The sequence below is a fragment of the Phyllobates terribilis genome, unplaced genomic scaffold, assembly GCF_046119375.1.
Source record: "Phyllobates terribilis strain yellow unplaced genomic scaffold, ASM4611937v1 Scaffold_3__8_contigs__length_932513732, whole genome shotgun sequence".
NCBI lineage: Eukaryota > Metazoa > Chordata > Amphibia > Anura > Dendrobatidae > Phyllobates > Phyllobates terribilis.
In genome coordinates, this window is record NW_027362763.1 from 366,097,664 (window position 1) to 366,114,153 (window position 16,490).

Genomic DNA, 16,490 nt, shown 5'->3' on the forward strand with positions numbered 1-16,490 from the left:
GGTATGATCAGACTATGTTCCTGCACGGTCAGACACAGCCATTACACAGTACACAGCAGGGGCACATTTCTAAGATTATCTCAGCACAAGGACATTTTTTTAAGCACATCCGGTTCTGAAACTTATTATTATTCAAAGATCTATTGATTAAAATGTTAAATAAAAATAACTTTGTTCATGGGAAAACCCCTTTAAGTAACAACTGTACAATGCATTGTGGTAACTTATCTGCAATCCGGTTGAACAGTTACTTCCTTTTGTGGAATGGAGCTAATCTCATGAAGAGTTTGAGCATTATAGTAATGTTCATTTGTTAATAAAGGATGTAATATATGTTGGTGAATTGTTTGTATACTATTATACCATTATCACCAGTCTAAACTATTATCTCAATAACATATAATGTTTTGATTTTGTGCAATTTACTCCTCCATCTGACAATATAACAGAAAATAAAAATTATCATACCACTTTTTCCAACATTCAACTTTACAAAACTATACATATTCCAGCCTCATTTTGTTATACTTAGCTAATAGATATGGAAGTCCACTTCTACTATTTTAGACCAACAACATACTCTTGAAATATGCCAGGTTAATTATTGGATTAGCTTGACTATTCTGACTTTTATTAGCAAGCAATATCTAACCACTGAACTGAGGTCACAGGATGTTTTCTTGTAGAAGAAATTGAGGCACTCGCCCATGCAGAGACTTTACTCCTGTGTACGGACAAAAGCTATTTCACACCGAGCAGGCGCTTCTTCCTGGTCCCTGAAGAAGCACCGGCTTGGTGTGAAACGGCTGTTGTCCATACATAGGCATATGCCATTCACTACCACGCTGTTACTTTTATCTTGCTGGAAATAAAGTCTCTGAATTTTATGCACGGGTGAGTGCCACAATTTATTTTCTTTTACAATACTATTGGACTTTCCATATATTCATTGGTGAGCACCATTAAAAGTGAGCAGAATAACAAGTTTTTGTGGAGTGCCAATATTTTTTTTTCTATTGGACAGGATGTTTTATGTTTTTAGCATCATTTTTAGAAGCTATAGAGATGGCTGTGAATAATATAAGAAGATCTGAGGATTGTAAGATCCTAAAATCAGCTTGTCATAAGCCAAAAATCATTTAATGGTGGAAAGGTGGAAAGTAGTAAAATCACTTCACATTCTAATATTAGTTTGATTGTTGACCTGCTCTTTATGCTTTAATAAATTGAGTCGCTGCTATATGTTTGTCTGACTGCATATTTGTTTGTGTACATTAGTACTTTATAAAGTGGTTACTCAATGTACATCATAATGATATAAAATTACAATAAAATAATAATATAGGCAACATATATTGGACGCGCAAAGTAAAATTATTAAATTAACAATTTAAACTGTTAAATTGCTGTTTCTACTTTGGTTATAAGCTTAAAGTGGTTGTCTCATCTTCTTAAAAAAATGTATCTGTTACTAGGGTCTTGCTACCTCCTCTGAAAGGAGCGTGATGTATGAGCAGGGACCCTGATTCTAGTGATGCATCACTTACTGGTCCACTTGCTTCAGTTTTGATAAAAACTGTTTTATCTGGTGCAGATCTACCCATTCTCTGAATGCTGAGCTCTGTATAAACCCATCCACATCATAAGTTGAATTTTTTCTGTGTTCAGTGTGCATAGGCAGAAAGCTGTCAATCAGAGTTGGGGGAAGGGTTATACAGAGCTCATGAATATGGATATGAAGGACTACATGGCAGCAAGTTCATTAGTCCTGTAGTGTAAATCTCCTGCAGTTAATTTATCAAAACTCCAGCAAGGAGCCTAGTAAGTGACATATCTCTGGAAACACGGTCTCTGTCTCTATTATGCTATTCACAGAATAGTTGCCAAAAACCTGGTGACTTATTCCCTTTAATGGTGTAAACTTGGAAAGTGCTTGTAAAAACAAGAAACTTGGCAATTCCCCTGCTAATAAAAATGGCAACCGTTCACAAGAACGGAAGATATTTTAATTCTACAGTTTACAGTTTACAACTCATTTCTTAGGTCTATGGCCCACAATTTATCAGATCCTTTCTCTTCCTTTGGTATAAAGCTTGCAAGAACTGCTCTGAACTAGCAGGATTACTGGATCACTGGCCAACTTCATTTTAACTGTTGACCACTCCTTGCTCCTTTATATACTGGACTCTGGCTAGCAGTCATTGCCAGAGCTAGTTTCATGCTGCATGGTTCAAGAGAGTTGATGTTTGAGGAGGCATTTGGTGGATTTATCTGAGACTGTTGCGTGGTTTTGGTTGTGTGCAAATCCTCTCCTTCTCCTACTTTGTCCCCCCCATCCTCCACTCCCCGATGTTTCACCTCTGTTGTTTGTGTGTCTATATTTATATTCTCAGTATTTTCCTTTATCCCTGTTCGTATTACCTTTTTAGACTGGTTGGTGTATTGCCATACACCACTACCCCCCTCTTCCCTGGTTGGGAGGAGGGAACAGACTGAGGGCATATTCAGGAGCTCAGCAAGGTACGTGGCCCCGGTGTCTTCACCTTCAGAAGTACTCAGGGGAACATGAATAGCTAGGGGGCCCCTAGAATTAGGGACAGGGAAGGAGCCCCTAGTTCCAGGATACCCGACAACAGAGTCGTGAGATTCGGAGAGCACAAAGTTCGGGTCAGGAATGTGGCTGGTCCAAAAGTGTCAATAATCAGGAGTTCAATGCCCCCAGGAAACCTCACAAATATTGCTGTATCTAGGTATATGTTTGTCCTGCAATTGATTACATTAGCATAACAGCTCTGCTTATTAATCTATTACTTATTGGATTACGTACAACATATTTTAATGTTCATTATTTAATTTTGGTAATATATAATAGCAGATAAAGCAATAATAAATTAAGCATCTGTTTACACAATGACTTATGCCTTTCCTTTCCAGAATATCTTGGTTATTTCTTGAAGACTTAGTTGTCCTATGTTCATTAATTTACAAGAGTTTGTAGTTTCTCATCTCACAAAATGATGATAGGTTCAGATCATCTCTTTCAAAGTCTGAAATTATTGCACTGCTGAACGCTGAACACAGCACTGCCAATTAGAGAGGAAATGACTGCAGGGGTGACATTTTGTTTTCAAGCAACAATTTTATGTTTTTGCTGATTAACTCTGTTGATGCTGGAATGGTGAAATTATATTATGTGCCCTTCAGAGAAACCATATGTCCCTTTACTAATATAATTAACATTATCATTTGTCAGTATTAAAAGTTTTCATTATCTGCAAATGTAAATGAATTGTTCTGAAGTGCAATGCAAACAATGTTATTATATCAGTAACTGAACTAGCAGAAGGTACAATTTAATTTTCTACAAATAAGTAACAGACACAAGCAGAAGTGTAATAAACCAGTGTTTCGACCTTTTATATTCTGGAAGCAGAGTTTCCTGAAGTCTATATAAACCTTTGGGGACATTTGTTATGGAAATGCATGCATTTGTTTTTATTAAAAACTTTTTTTTAAATTGAGTTCTAAGAATTTTCAACACTTTTTCTTTTGTAGCTTGCATGTTTTCACATACATTTCAAACTGCTCAGTCCTTTTCAGTGAGAAATGCATCAGATTAGTCCTCTGATGGCTTGGTCTTGTAACCTGTCTCATCGCTCATCTGAATGCAAATTTACTGTTACAACCAAATAAAGTGAATGTAAATCAAAACAGTGGTCAGCTTTATAAGCTTGCAGTAAAGAAGAGAGGGGGGTTACACACCAGATTTCACACTGTGCAGCATACAATATATGAGAATACATTCAGGAAAAACAACTACGCGTACTTATATTAAGGAAAAACAGTAGCCATAGGCTGTTGTTTAAAATTGTCTACATATGGGTGACTAGGAAGATATTTGTAACAAGTTTATTTTAGGATGTAAGTAATAGAGTAATTTAATAGGTATTGTTAAGTGCTCAGTGCAACCATAGGATTTGTAGGTGAACAGCTATACAATTATTAATCAAATATAACTAGGCTATATTTGATTAATTATTGTATAGCTGTTCACCTACAAGTCCTATGGTTACACTGAGCGCTTAACGATACCTATAAAAGATGATCAAATTGATTTGATGCATATAGAATTCGAGTCAAATTTTATTAGGATCACAGGTACTGTACCTGTAAATTCAAACAATTTATGATTCGATTTGTACGAATTGCCAAAACAACGCCTGCTGCCTTTTTACACATTGCAGGAGATTGCATAAGTCCAAAAAGGCCGTCATTACTGCAGGATTCCCCATAATGCTTTGCAGCTATCACATCACATGGTATAGTGCAGCCAATCATGAGGGACTTTCATAACCTGTATAAAAGCCCGAGTAGTTAATGCAGCAGACATTTTAGGCTGATTTTAAAATAAAGTAATTCAGAGCTCACAGCTCACCAATAAAGATTGGAAGAGAAAGCCCTAAATCATTGGACAAATACTCCAGACAGTACTGTGTTGTATAACTGCAGCACTGAAAAAGATGAGTGTAGTAGTTTGTGAATAATACAGAGATTCAATTGATGGGGGGAATGAGTGATCGCCGAGGTGCCAGCAGAAGTAGTCCTACGCTCACTTTGATTGATCAGTAAGATGGTGTATCTGTCTTACTGCATTTAAATTACAATGACACATATTTTCTTCATTTTAATACACTAGAAAGCAGCAAGACAGTACAATATTTTTTACAGAAAAAAAGAAATCTGAAATTAATATCAGATAATGTGCTTGCTTGTCACAAACAACTGTACTCAGTTTTTGCACTCTGTGCAATCACTTTTTTGTTATGGGAGGGTTGATTGTTTCTTAAAAATGCAAAAGAAAAATCCCTAAAATCCAGACATTTAACTGTGACTTTCTACCTCTCAAAGTGTGCAAGTCAAAAACAATTTGTTTTGCATATCTGTTTTATTAGTCAAATTTTACATCCATGCATGCCACACCGATACAATACCCGGTTTCAGTTGCTGGCCTTTTAGTAGCGTACCTACCTTGCGTTTTTTATTTTGTAATTTTTTGGAAAAGGGTTAAAGTTTCTTGGAAAAAATAAATATATTCATATTATTTTTAAATGCAGACATATAAACATGCATGTCTGTTTTTGCATATCTGTTTGTCTAGTCCAATTTGACAACTGTACATGCCAGAGCTATACTGCAGCCTGCTGGCGCATTTTGTTTTGTGTACATGTGCCAACCTACCTAGCATTTCTTATTAGGTCCTTTTTAATAAAGGTTGAATTGTAGTTGGAATAAATATCAAAAGTTAAATATTCAAATGCAGGTAACAATTGGCTTCCTTTGCCTCCATCAAGCATATTAGTGGGGAGAAAGTGGAGGATGTTATGGAATATTTTTCACTTCACTCATCTCAGTCACAGCAGAATGATGTTACTTCTAACAGCGACACTGTTAGTTTGAGACATTGTACAGTAGAGAATGGTCTGCCTGATAAATGACTAAGGCCACGGCCCCACTATCAGTATTTGGTCAGTATTTGGTCAGTATTTTTTCTCAGGAGGGGAGCCAAAACCAGATGAGAAACAATCAGAGAAAAAGTATAATAGAAACAAGTCACCAATTCTGCATTTATCACCCACTCCTGGTTTTGGCTTCCACTCCTGAGAAAAAATACTGACCAAATACTGACCAAATACTGATAGTGGGGCTGTGGCCTAAGAGGTATAAATTTTGGACTGTTTTTTAATTAAAGAAAACTCTGAAAAGTCTGTCAGTACACAATGTTTTTAAATGCACTGTTATTACCAGGTTACTATCCATTTTTATGATAAGGTCACTTAAACATTATTAAACATTATTAAGATCATGTTTGTGTTAAAAGAGAAAGGAAAGGGATTGGATACCATCCTATAACACCTCACTCTGCCTACACATCTTTTCAGGGTAATTGGAGAATCTGTGATTTGCAGCAAATTTATTTTTGACTTTTTGGAAAAAATTTGCCGAACCCGTCGAGTTGGAATTTCAAAAGATTTGATCATCTTTTGTAATACCTATATATTTTTGTAATTTTTTGTGTGATGGGAGTCTGCTTGTTGAGATCCCAACAATTGCTCCAATAGCCACTCTGATACATACAACTATGGACTTAATAGAAAGTCTCTGATCCTGTACACAAAATGGAGAATGGACTCAGATTTTCTACTGAGCCTACACACTGCTTTGTGCCCATGCTCAGGCAGAACTTCAGTGCTCAAGAACTGATCACCCACTGATCTGCTGCTGGTTAGGTAGTAGCTATAAATTAAAAATTGACTTTTTAAAACATTGGAGTCACCATTTACAGAGAAGCTGCTTTTTATGCAAATCTATAGCAGTCAGTAATAGAGATGAGCCAATTGAGTCACTGTGGTTTGAATTCTAGCTGAATTTCCTGAAATTCTCAGGTCCCAGCAAATTCGAACAATTTGTGAATCGGTTTGCAAGGAAAAATATGCCCAGCATTATATTACACATTGCTGATGAGTGTAATAGGCAGAAAGCGGGCTTATCATGCTTCTCTATAATGTCTTGCAGCTATCACATCACATGGTCTAGCGCAACCAATCAAGTGGAACTATAGCAACCACTATAAAAGATGAGGGTTGGCCAACAGCTTCACTTTAGGATTTCACAGATTAAAGATAGATAGAGGTCAGAGTGCACACTTCATTACACATAGGGATAGGAAGAGGCCTAAATTTGACTGTTATTCTACTGCAGTGCTGAAGCACATTGAAAATGGTAGTGGTAGTCTTAGTGTGTGAATAATAATCCAAAGATTCAAGTGATAAGAAGGGGGTGTATCTGCACAGTCAATGCAACTGTGAATTGATTGATGTGTGATAAACTGCAGTAACATCACCTTAATAATAGCACATTTTTTTGTTCCATACACACTGAAAACAAGGAGGGCTGCTTAATACCTCTCTGTCCTAATTTTGCTACTAAAGAAAAATCTTGAAACCAAGGCTTGTGTGTAACAGAACGTGTACTTCCTGACTTATCAGATAGATAAGTAATATTTTTTTTTATTTTTTAAAGACAAAAGTAAAATTTCCTTATTGTAAAAATGTAAATGGAACTTTCTACCACACACAGTGTGCATGTTGTAAAAAAAAATATATTTTTGCATACTTCTTTGTTATAATAGTCCAATAATAGACATGTACACGCCACCCGAATACTGCTGTAAGTTAGCATTGGTTATCATCCGTTTTCAATTAACTAGATATGCGGAGGTCACTCAGACTTTACAAAGGCTGTGTTTGCAGTAAGGAGGTCAAAAGGGATAAAATACAGTCGTAAGAGACTTAGTGTGTTATACACATCTTTTACAACAATTAGAAGCTTTGTAGCATTGAGATTTGTGGCAAACTTATTCACTGTAAATCAAATTATTTGGGAAAAGTCAGGATAGCTGGCAAATTCGAATTTCAAAAGCTTCACTCATCTTCAGTCAGAAACTATGCATAGCTCACAGACTACTTCACAAATGACTTCTGCCATCAGTTCAGTGAACAGTATGTATCTATGCATTCATTATTTCATGTTAAAAATACAGTATGAATAGTAGTCGGAGAAATGATTCGGGATTACATAAAAGTTTAGTTGTCCTTCGTCTATTCTTCACATCCTCTTTCATTATGTTGGTTTTATGTCTTTTTATTGGGAACCTTTTTTTTTGCTTTCAATTTTTATTAATTCATGCTTATTACTTATTACAAACCTTTTGAAAGTTTTAATCTTTAAACATGTACCAATAAAAATAAAATAAAAAAATCTTATAATTTTGTATATTTTTTTTGTTTAAAAAAGGGAGACAAAGGTTTCTTCAAGTGAAAAGATGAGAATTGGAGGCACAGATGAATTTGCTTGGTTGCAGATTTGTGAACCCACAGAAAAGGACAAAGGAAAATATACATTTGAGATATTTGATGCCAAATCTTCCTATAAAAGAACTGTTGATTTATCAGGACAAGGTAACACTTATAAATCTGAGGCATTTTAGAAGACTGATTGATTTTATCTGCTCTCCGAGAACAAATAAATTTATGAGCTGATATTTTTACCTTCTTTTCGTCTTGAGAAGTTCCAGTGTTATGGAAACCAAATAACACATCTTTTCTAATTTCAGCTTTTGATGAAGCCTTTGCAGAATTCCAGAGACTCAAGTAAGTTTGAAGTTCATTATTGTGTATGCAAAATAAGATTCATAAAATATTATATTAAACAATTACTTTTCTTTTCCTCCCACAGGGCTGCAGCCTTTGCTGAAAAGAGTAAGTATTTATAAAAAAATAAAAGATCTATGCAGGAAAATGCTTGCATACACAATTCTCACAGTATGAACATATAGATAGTTTAAAATGGTTGTCTGGTTTGGGAAAAGCTTTTTTGTAATGTGGATCAAGGAGATCAGCTGGAATCTTGTAATCCTGCATAGTACTCTTAAAAATCATTTGGTATTCAATTATTGTTATGGATGCCAGTGTAATGGAGAGCTAAGCTTTATGCAGATATTACTGGTATGGTGGGTTGAATGTGGGAAATAGGGACTGTCAACAAAATGATACAAAAAAAACTTCAGTTAAAAAAAATACTCTCCCAAAACTCTTCAAAGCCTTAGATTTCACCTGGAACCACGAAAAGTGAAGATAATACACACCAATGTAAAAATGATGCTGCTGTCCACCTGTTCAACTTTTTGTTACGTCTTTCAATCTCTTCAGGGTTAGGAAACTGTGAAGCAGTTAAAAGAAGTTCATTTTCATTCTTTGGGTTGGCTTCTGCTAGGTAGCTGCTCATTAGTTACAGTTAAAGTTCTAGAAAAAGATACCAGAAAAAAGAAACCGTTTCAGGAAAAAGACTGCCATTTTCTTCTGAAGTGGTTTAGTCTGGGAAAACCTTGATGTGTGCGTCAGCGTCTTAAAGATACACGTGTACATAACCTAAGGGTATGTACAAACAATGTCTTTTTCAGATGGATTCTGCCTGTATCCTGCCTGAAAAAGCATCACAAAAACGCCACAAAGAGTGAACATGATGCACAGCAATGTAAAAACGACATTGCTGTGCATATGTAAAGTATTTTGTTATTTCTTTCAACCACTTCTGGGCTTGGAAACAGTGAAGCGGTTAAAAGAATTTAGCATGTTCATCCTTCTGGATCCGCAGAAACCACTTGCTAGTTATAGTTTAGATCACAGGAAAAAATGCTGGCGGCGGAACCATTGCAACAATGATGGCAAAACTACCAGCAAAGCCTCTTCAGGAAAAAGACCGCTGTGTCGGCGTCTTAATTACTAAGGTTATATACACAAGGAGAGTTTTTGCTGAGTTTTTGGAGTGGATACTAAGCAGAAACTCAATGCTTTTGAGGAGGATTTAGAGAGTTTCCGCTCAGTTTTGGCTTCAAAAACTCAGTGTGCCCAAACCTCTCTGGCATGTGCACGACTTCTTTTCAGAAAATGCTGTTTAAAAATGTTAAAAAGATATGACATATGCACTTCAATGTCAAAATGACTTGTTCATATGTTCAATCTTTCTTAACTTCTTTTAACCATGTAACATCTTAAAGAGATGACCATTCTTTAGGCAGCTTTTCTTTTGTGCAACCTATTTTTAGTGTTTTAGAAATATTACCATTTTCCTTTTTGTGACCATTTTGAATTATTCTTGAATGTTGCAGACATAGCCATGTTTAACCTCTTCACGACATATGACGTCCATGTACGTCATGTATCGAGTGAAAGCATTACAACAGGTCTCAGAAAATAGTGACACAAGCAACGTTTTTTTTTTTTGTTTTTACAAATTTCCAATTATTTTTTACCACTTAAATAAAAAAACTATACATCTTTGGTATCTGATTAATCTTAGTGACCTGGTGAATCATATTGGCGGGTCAGTTTTACCATATAGTGATCAATAAACATCCCCTCAAATATTGTGAAATGGCACTTTTTTTGCAATTTCAACACGCTTGGAATTTTTTCCCACTTTCTAGTGCATCACATTAATAAAATGGGGAGGAAAAAACGAAAAAGAAAGAAAGGAAAATCACCCGGGGTAAAGGGGTTAAATGAACAATTGAGTGCCATGAACATTGCTTTACATTGATCACCAATATGCAAAGTGTGTAGCATGAAAGCTCCATTATAAAGTAAAGGTGCACTATACAAGTCAATTTAGCAATTTGTAAATCAGTGGTCTCAAAGGTTTTACATGATTTTGGAATTTTATTGAAAAAAATCTGACGCTGTGAATGCAGCCACTCACAATAAAATATCAATATTGTCTCTCTATTTAATAATACATTGAAATTAATTTCTAGATTTTTTACAGCTATATTGATAAGATTTGGCTATAATGGATCTGTCCTGTTTTTTCTAGATCGTGGTAAAGTGATTGGTGGATTGCCCGATGTGGTAACTATAATGGAGAGCAAGGTAAGAATAGCGCAACACTGTATGCATACTGTATGTATATTTTATTTTTAGAGCTTATACTCTATACAAAGTGTTGCAAGTGTCTAAATAACTGTTTTAGTTAGAAAGCTTTGATATACTATTTTGTAAAAAAAAAAGGAAGTTTTAACCTACAGAGACTGTAATAAAAATAAAAATTGAATTACGTAGAAATTTCAGTTACCCCACAATCATTACATAGAGTTGTGTTACTTTTTCAACGACTGTTAGGCTACTTGCCCATGATGAACTTTTATCACGTTTTTGATGGTGCGTATTTTTGCTGCGGCAAAAACGCAGCATTTTAAAGTCCCAGCAAAGTGGATGGTATTTATAGAAATCCCATTCCCACTGTGCTTTTTTGAGGTGTGTTTTTCCAATCCGCAGCGTGTCAATTTCTCTTACTGGTATGCTGAGTTTTCTGTGTGGAATTTCCCCTTAGACTTGCATTAGATTGTGTTATACGTGAGTTTACACAGCATAAACGTATCAAAAATGCATGCGATCTGCACCTAAAAATGTCAATACCAGGAAGTTTCAAAAACAAAGTAGCTTTATTTAAAGCATGACACACCAAATAAAGACAAAAAACGCAGCATCAAAAATGTAATAAAAATGCACGCAAAAACACAATGAAGAAAATGCAAGTAAACTAGGGTGCAGAAATTCTGCAGCATCAAGAACTCAACAAACACTGATCGTGGGAACATAGTCTTAAACTGTAGAAAATGGAACCACTACCTCTATCTCATAGATTTTCATTATAATTTACCCCATTTTCTGGTTATAATTAGAGATGAGCAAACTTAAAAGTTCAGGGTTTGTACCGGACAGTTAGTGTTCGGTGCTAAACGCCGAAAACGGACTTCTCTCGGAAGTCCGTTGCAATGTTCAGAGTTCTGAGAGAGAATTTTCCAGCTCAAAAGGTCCCCATTGTTTTCAATGGAGTTTCGATTCGGGTTCAAGTTTGGGTACAGTTCCGGTACGCAAATCGAACTTTGGAATAAAGTTTGGGTTGGGTACCAGAACCCAAACTTCCACGTGTCCGCTCATCCCTAGTTATAATTAATATGTAAGGCTGTGGTTGGTTGGCCAAACCCATAGAAAAGTGACAAGATCAGCACAAAATTAAAAAAGCTGCTATTTTTTTTTGCTGATCCTACTGATTATAACATCTATGGTCTATCATAAGGAAAGACCATCAAGATTGAAGTTCCAAAATATTGATCTGTTAGTCTTGTTTCATACTAGCAGCATGGCTTCTATCCATATTGAAGCTATGACAACTATTATGGATCAATTTTCAAAGTAATTCTGACAAATCCAATGTGCTGTGTGTGCCACAAAAAATGTTAGTCATTCAACACCTAATGCAGTAATATGGGGATCAACAAAATGTTGTAAGCTGACATAGGGCACTATACATACAGTATCAATGTGACTAGCACACTATACAATGCTTATCCATGTCTAACGTACCAGAGAGCAGGGTGGATGAGACACCCTCCAGTACGCCAGGCAGGGGTTGGATCCTCTCTGGTCCCCGTTACGCGGTCGGTGGTAGCTGTGCCCTATGCCTGGCGCTGCGGAGGCACATTTATAATAAGGACACACGGCTGCGGGTGTGCGGGGTTAAACGTTGTTCCTACTGTCCCTTTTCTGATGGTTTTCAGTGTGGAGGGAGATGGGGTTAGGAAGAGGGAGAGAGATATGAAGCCAGGAGACTTTGGTAACAGTAAAACTGAAGGTAAGCTTTTAGTCATTCACAGCACAAGGGGTATTACAGCCAAAGAGGGTGCAGTACAGGCAACATGTGCTGATGACAAACAGTTCCACTTTACTGATAGCATTTTATAGTGGAGGCAGAGCGATGAGTAACAAATGAGGAGCGATATCAGTAAGTCCCTCCAGGTGTCTAATATCTGGTGTCCAGTGCTGTCTCTATAGCATTCCCATTCCACCCTTTCAGGGTCTCTATCCATGAAAGGCCTCCTTGTCCCAACCTCATTAACTTTCATATAGCACGAGGTGCAATAGAGTGACATTTTCCCCATAGTTTTCTATGAGTAACCACCAACTGGCCGAATATTGCTTCTAAGTTCTGGGCCCACTTGCAGCAGCAATAGACGTATGAGCTCTGCAGAATCAGGCGATCACTCACCCTCACGCTTCCCTTGAGTTAGCCGCTCTAATGCATCCTGATTGGAACAGAGAATAAGTTCCCCTCACATGTTTGTCTGTGGCTGTAGTTGTTCTCCCTGAGCTTCTTCTAAACTCCCATTTTGGACTCTCTCTCCCTCTTCTCTTCTTTGGAGCTCTCTTCTGGACTCTCTCACTCACTCTCTCTTACTCTAACTAACCAAACTATATTATGTGTCTTTTATGTGCAAAACTCCACCCACCAACTGTTCTCTTGGCATCCTGCCTTAGTGAGGATGTTAACAGTTACTGTACAACTATCATAATAAGTGCTGACTCACAAAAACATTAATATATTAACCCATACAGAGTTCCTAGTGATACCCAACTCTATGATATTACACATGGACATATAGAATACTAAGCAATCCCCCAATTAATGGTAGGTGTAAGTAGTTTTTAATCAGTATTTTGCATCTGTGCTGCCTCCGCCTTTATCATGGATATCTCCTGCATCCTGCAGTGCACTAGTATTGTGACCAGGTATTGGTAAGTATTGTTTCTGTTTTTTTTTTCACCAGACTTGAAGAAATAAACAATAAAAATGTCAGAACCTAATATTCAGGCTATTGTAATATGAAAATTGCTGTATAAATCTCAAATATATTACTGAGTTTGGTTCGGTATTAGCATAAAACATGTAGGTTAAACTAATATACTTAATTAGAGAAAAGCATGGTAATTATGAGTGTGTGTGCCTGACATGAGCCACACAAGGGGCGCAGTAGAAAAATAATTACGTAATTAAAAAGAAAGATTAGAAATATTGCATTAACTAAATCCACCGATATAAATGTTTTCTTATTAATTTCATTGCAAGGTTACAAAGCAATAATATAAAAGCTGTTATTACAAACAGTTTCTAAAAATATTGACAAGGAATAACTATGTCTTCATGATTTCAGACGCAAATTGACTTTGTATTCAAGTGCTGAAATATTCTTTACTGCCTCTAAAATTTTACTTGGCAGGAAAATGTAACAAGGGAAGAAGCCTGTTTTATTTGAAGTATTCTGAGTCTTGCTTTTAAATTATTTTGTACAATATATTGCCTTAAGGGGATTTGTGTGAGCATACATAAAAGCTTTAAAGATATCAGCCGAGGCTTATTATACAATGTTAAGGAACATAGGACCTTTTGGTATTAACAAAGACTGAGCTAGATGGAAATGACATTAAAACGAAAAGTGTGTAAGATACAAAAAAAAACAATATGCTAAAGTACAGAATTCTCAGCCACCAACATACCTTTTATTGTACGATTCTATGCAAATAATTGCATTTTACACTTTGGTTTGACTTTATATTTTAAAAAAAAATTAAGAAAACAGGGATTAACTTATGCTTAAAATGCATTATAAGGAAATGTAATGCCAAATCGCATAAGGACAACAATATACATTGTAACACTAATACAGACCATTATAAAAAAAATAATGGAGAACATCCTTCTAAAATAAAACAGATTTTTCTGTTTTTAACTATTTGCCAAGTAAAAATATTGTGGTTTGTTGTCTCAAAAGTTTTAAATCCCAGGAGAAGCAAAAAGGAAAAATGTTGGGAAATGTTTTCATAATTCTTTCAGTTTAGAGTCATTCCTATTTTTTTTAAACTAATATAGCAGGAACATGGTGGACCTTAGATACAGTTGGAAATGGAACCTTAAATGGGTATCAAAGTAAGAAGAGGTTCTTATTTATTCACAGGACTAAAGAGCAGAAAATGGAGGAGAAACTGAATAGGCCCAAGTTAAAAAAATGTGGAGTTTTATTTTAGAGGGGTTAAAACTTAGACCCATTGAGTGTTTAATTAATTTTTGCTCTTCTACATACTCATAGGACTTTCTAGCCTACTAGGGAATGATAACACCTTTGGCTGAAGACTTTGCAGCTATTTTTTATTTACTATTAACAGGTCAGGTGATAACATCTAAATTGGTGGTAGGGTGACATTTAAGGCCACCACCAATCACTAGCACGACGCTCAAACATGACAGTCGAGCATAGCGTGCAAACTGTCTCTCTTTTTATTCTCTGTGTGACTAAGGGAGATAGTCAAATATATCACTTGGCTATCTCCCTCAGTCCCATAGAGAATGAATTGTGTGGCAGTGTTCGTGCTGTGACAGTCACTGGTCTGATATACGAGGGGAGGTATTTGTCACTCAGGTTACTCTCCTGTGTGTGCTGAAACCAATAAACTTTCTGCCAGCATGTTACATGCTGGGGGGTTAACTCACTAAAAGGCTGTGGTTTTATGGGAATGGCAGAGGGTGTGAGACCATTCCCCTACCTCAGGGTGTAGCCGAGCAGGGTTAAATGCTCAGTCAGTTTTTTTTCCTCTCGGTAGTGTGTGGCCTGGAGAGTCAAGTCTCCAGGCTGTGTTTGGCTGAAGCCAGAGGCCAACACTGGAGGACTGGTGTTTGCTGAGACTTTACTGAGCTACCTGGAGCGGGCCGAGCCTCGCTTGCTGTTGGACTCTGTTATACCTTATCTTTTGTTTTCCCATTAACCCCGTGAGGGTCTGTTTATTTTTATGGGACACTGCTGGAGTTTATGCCACAGAAAAAACCAGCAGGAAGTTAACCCGAACGTGTGTTCTTTGTCTGCCTCTGGAGAGCCAAGCAAGTTGCTTTACCACATTGCATAACTATTTTCGTAATCTGGTCAGACCTCCATCAATCTAGAAGTTATCACGTATCTTACCCATCTAAAGTAACAGATATAGAAAAAAAAACAATGTATTTTTTTCTGTGTCATACAAATGGCTTATCTTATATATTAACATATACAGTATTCCTTTACCATTTCTTAGCTAAGTTTTTATGTATGGTGTATCAGAATAAACACTTTTTGACCACTTTGTACATTGCTACTAGTGTTGAGCCACCCCCGTAGTGTTCGAGTTCAGTTCGGTTCGTCGAACACCCGTGTGTTCGCCGAACTGTTCGTCGAACTGTTCGTCGAACACCTTCGAACACCGTTAAAACCAATGGCAGGCAAACAAAAACACATAGAAACACATAGAAAACACCTTCAAAGGTGTCCAAAAGCTGACAAACTGCTCAGAAGACACAACTAACACATGGAAAAGTGACAAGTACATATAGTCATGCGAAAAGAAAAGAGGTGGAGGAGTAAAAGGAGGGGGAGACACAGATATAGGCATGTCATGCCCTTCTAAAATCCAAAAAGTGAGAAGCCGACACGGCCAGTCCGTTCCTGCCTGTGCCACCTCTGTGTCGCCGGGTTTGTGCCAGAGCCGCGGTGGACCCTGACGGCCAGCCCCCCTATCCCAATACTGGTACCTGTCCGCCGGTGGGTCGAGGCCCCCCACGGTGGGGGGGAGAGTAACATCTGCAGAAGAAAGACCATCTTCCAGCCAAACTAAGATGTCGACTTCTTTTCGTGGACAATGTGATACGATCCCATTCTTACGGACACGCCCATCGCTACGAATTCTAGATGAGGCACAAAAACAGCAGGTGCTTCAACGGATATCAAGTGCTCCTTCAAGTGGGCTCTCCATCACCTCAATTTCAACATCACAAATACTCCAGTCCTCAGAGGTGTCATCCCAATCGCACTTGCTTCCTCACAGCTCCCAAGTCTCCAGCTGCCCGTCTGAGTATGGGGTAACACAGATGGCTGAGTCTGCCCAGCTGTTTACTCATACTATAGCCTGGGAAACGGAGGTCTGCTCCAGAGCTTCTGTTAATCCAGATGAGGAAATGATCTGATCCGATGCCCAGAATCTTTATAAGTTGGATCCAGGACCAGATGAAGA

At 37.2% G+C, this 16,490-nt stretch overlaps 1 protein-coding gene across 4 annotated transcripts in view; it reads left to right on the forward strand.

Annotated features, from left to right (window-relative positions):
• The window catches only part of MYOM2 (myomesin 2), a 286,047-nt gene that overhangs the window by 258,233 nt on the left and 11,324 nt on the right, over nucleotides 1-16,490 (forward strand). For all 4 annotated transcript variants that reach the window (XM_073675391.1, XM_073675390.1, XM_073675389.1 and 1 more), the window contains 4 exons: nucleotides 7,855-8,018; nucleotides 8,174-8,210; nucleotides 8,296-8,318; nucleotides 10,432-10,487. In XM_073675391.1, coding sequence (XP_073531492.1) covers nucleotides 7,855-8,018; nucleotides 8,174-8,210; nucleotides 8,296-8,318; nucleotides 10,432-10,487 — 280 coding nt within the window. The remainder of the gene's footprint in view (nucleotides 1-7,854; nucleotides 8,019-8,173; nucleotides 8,211-8,295; nucleotides 8,319-10,431; nucleotides 10,488-16,490) is intronic.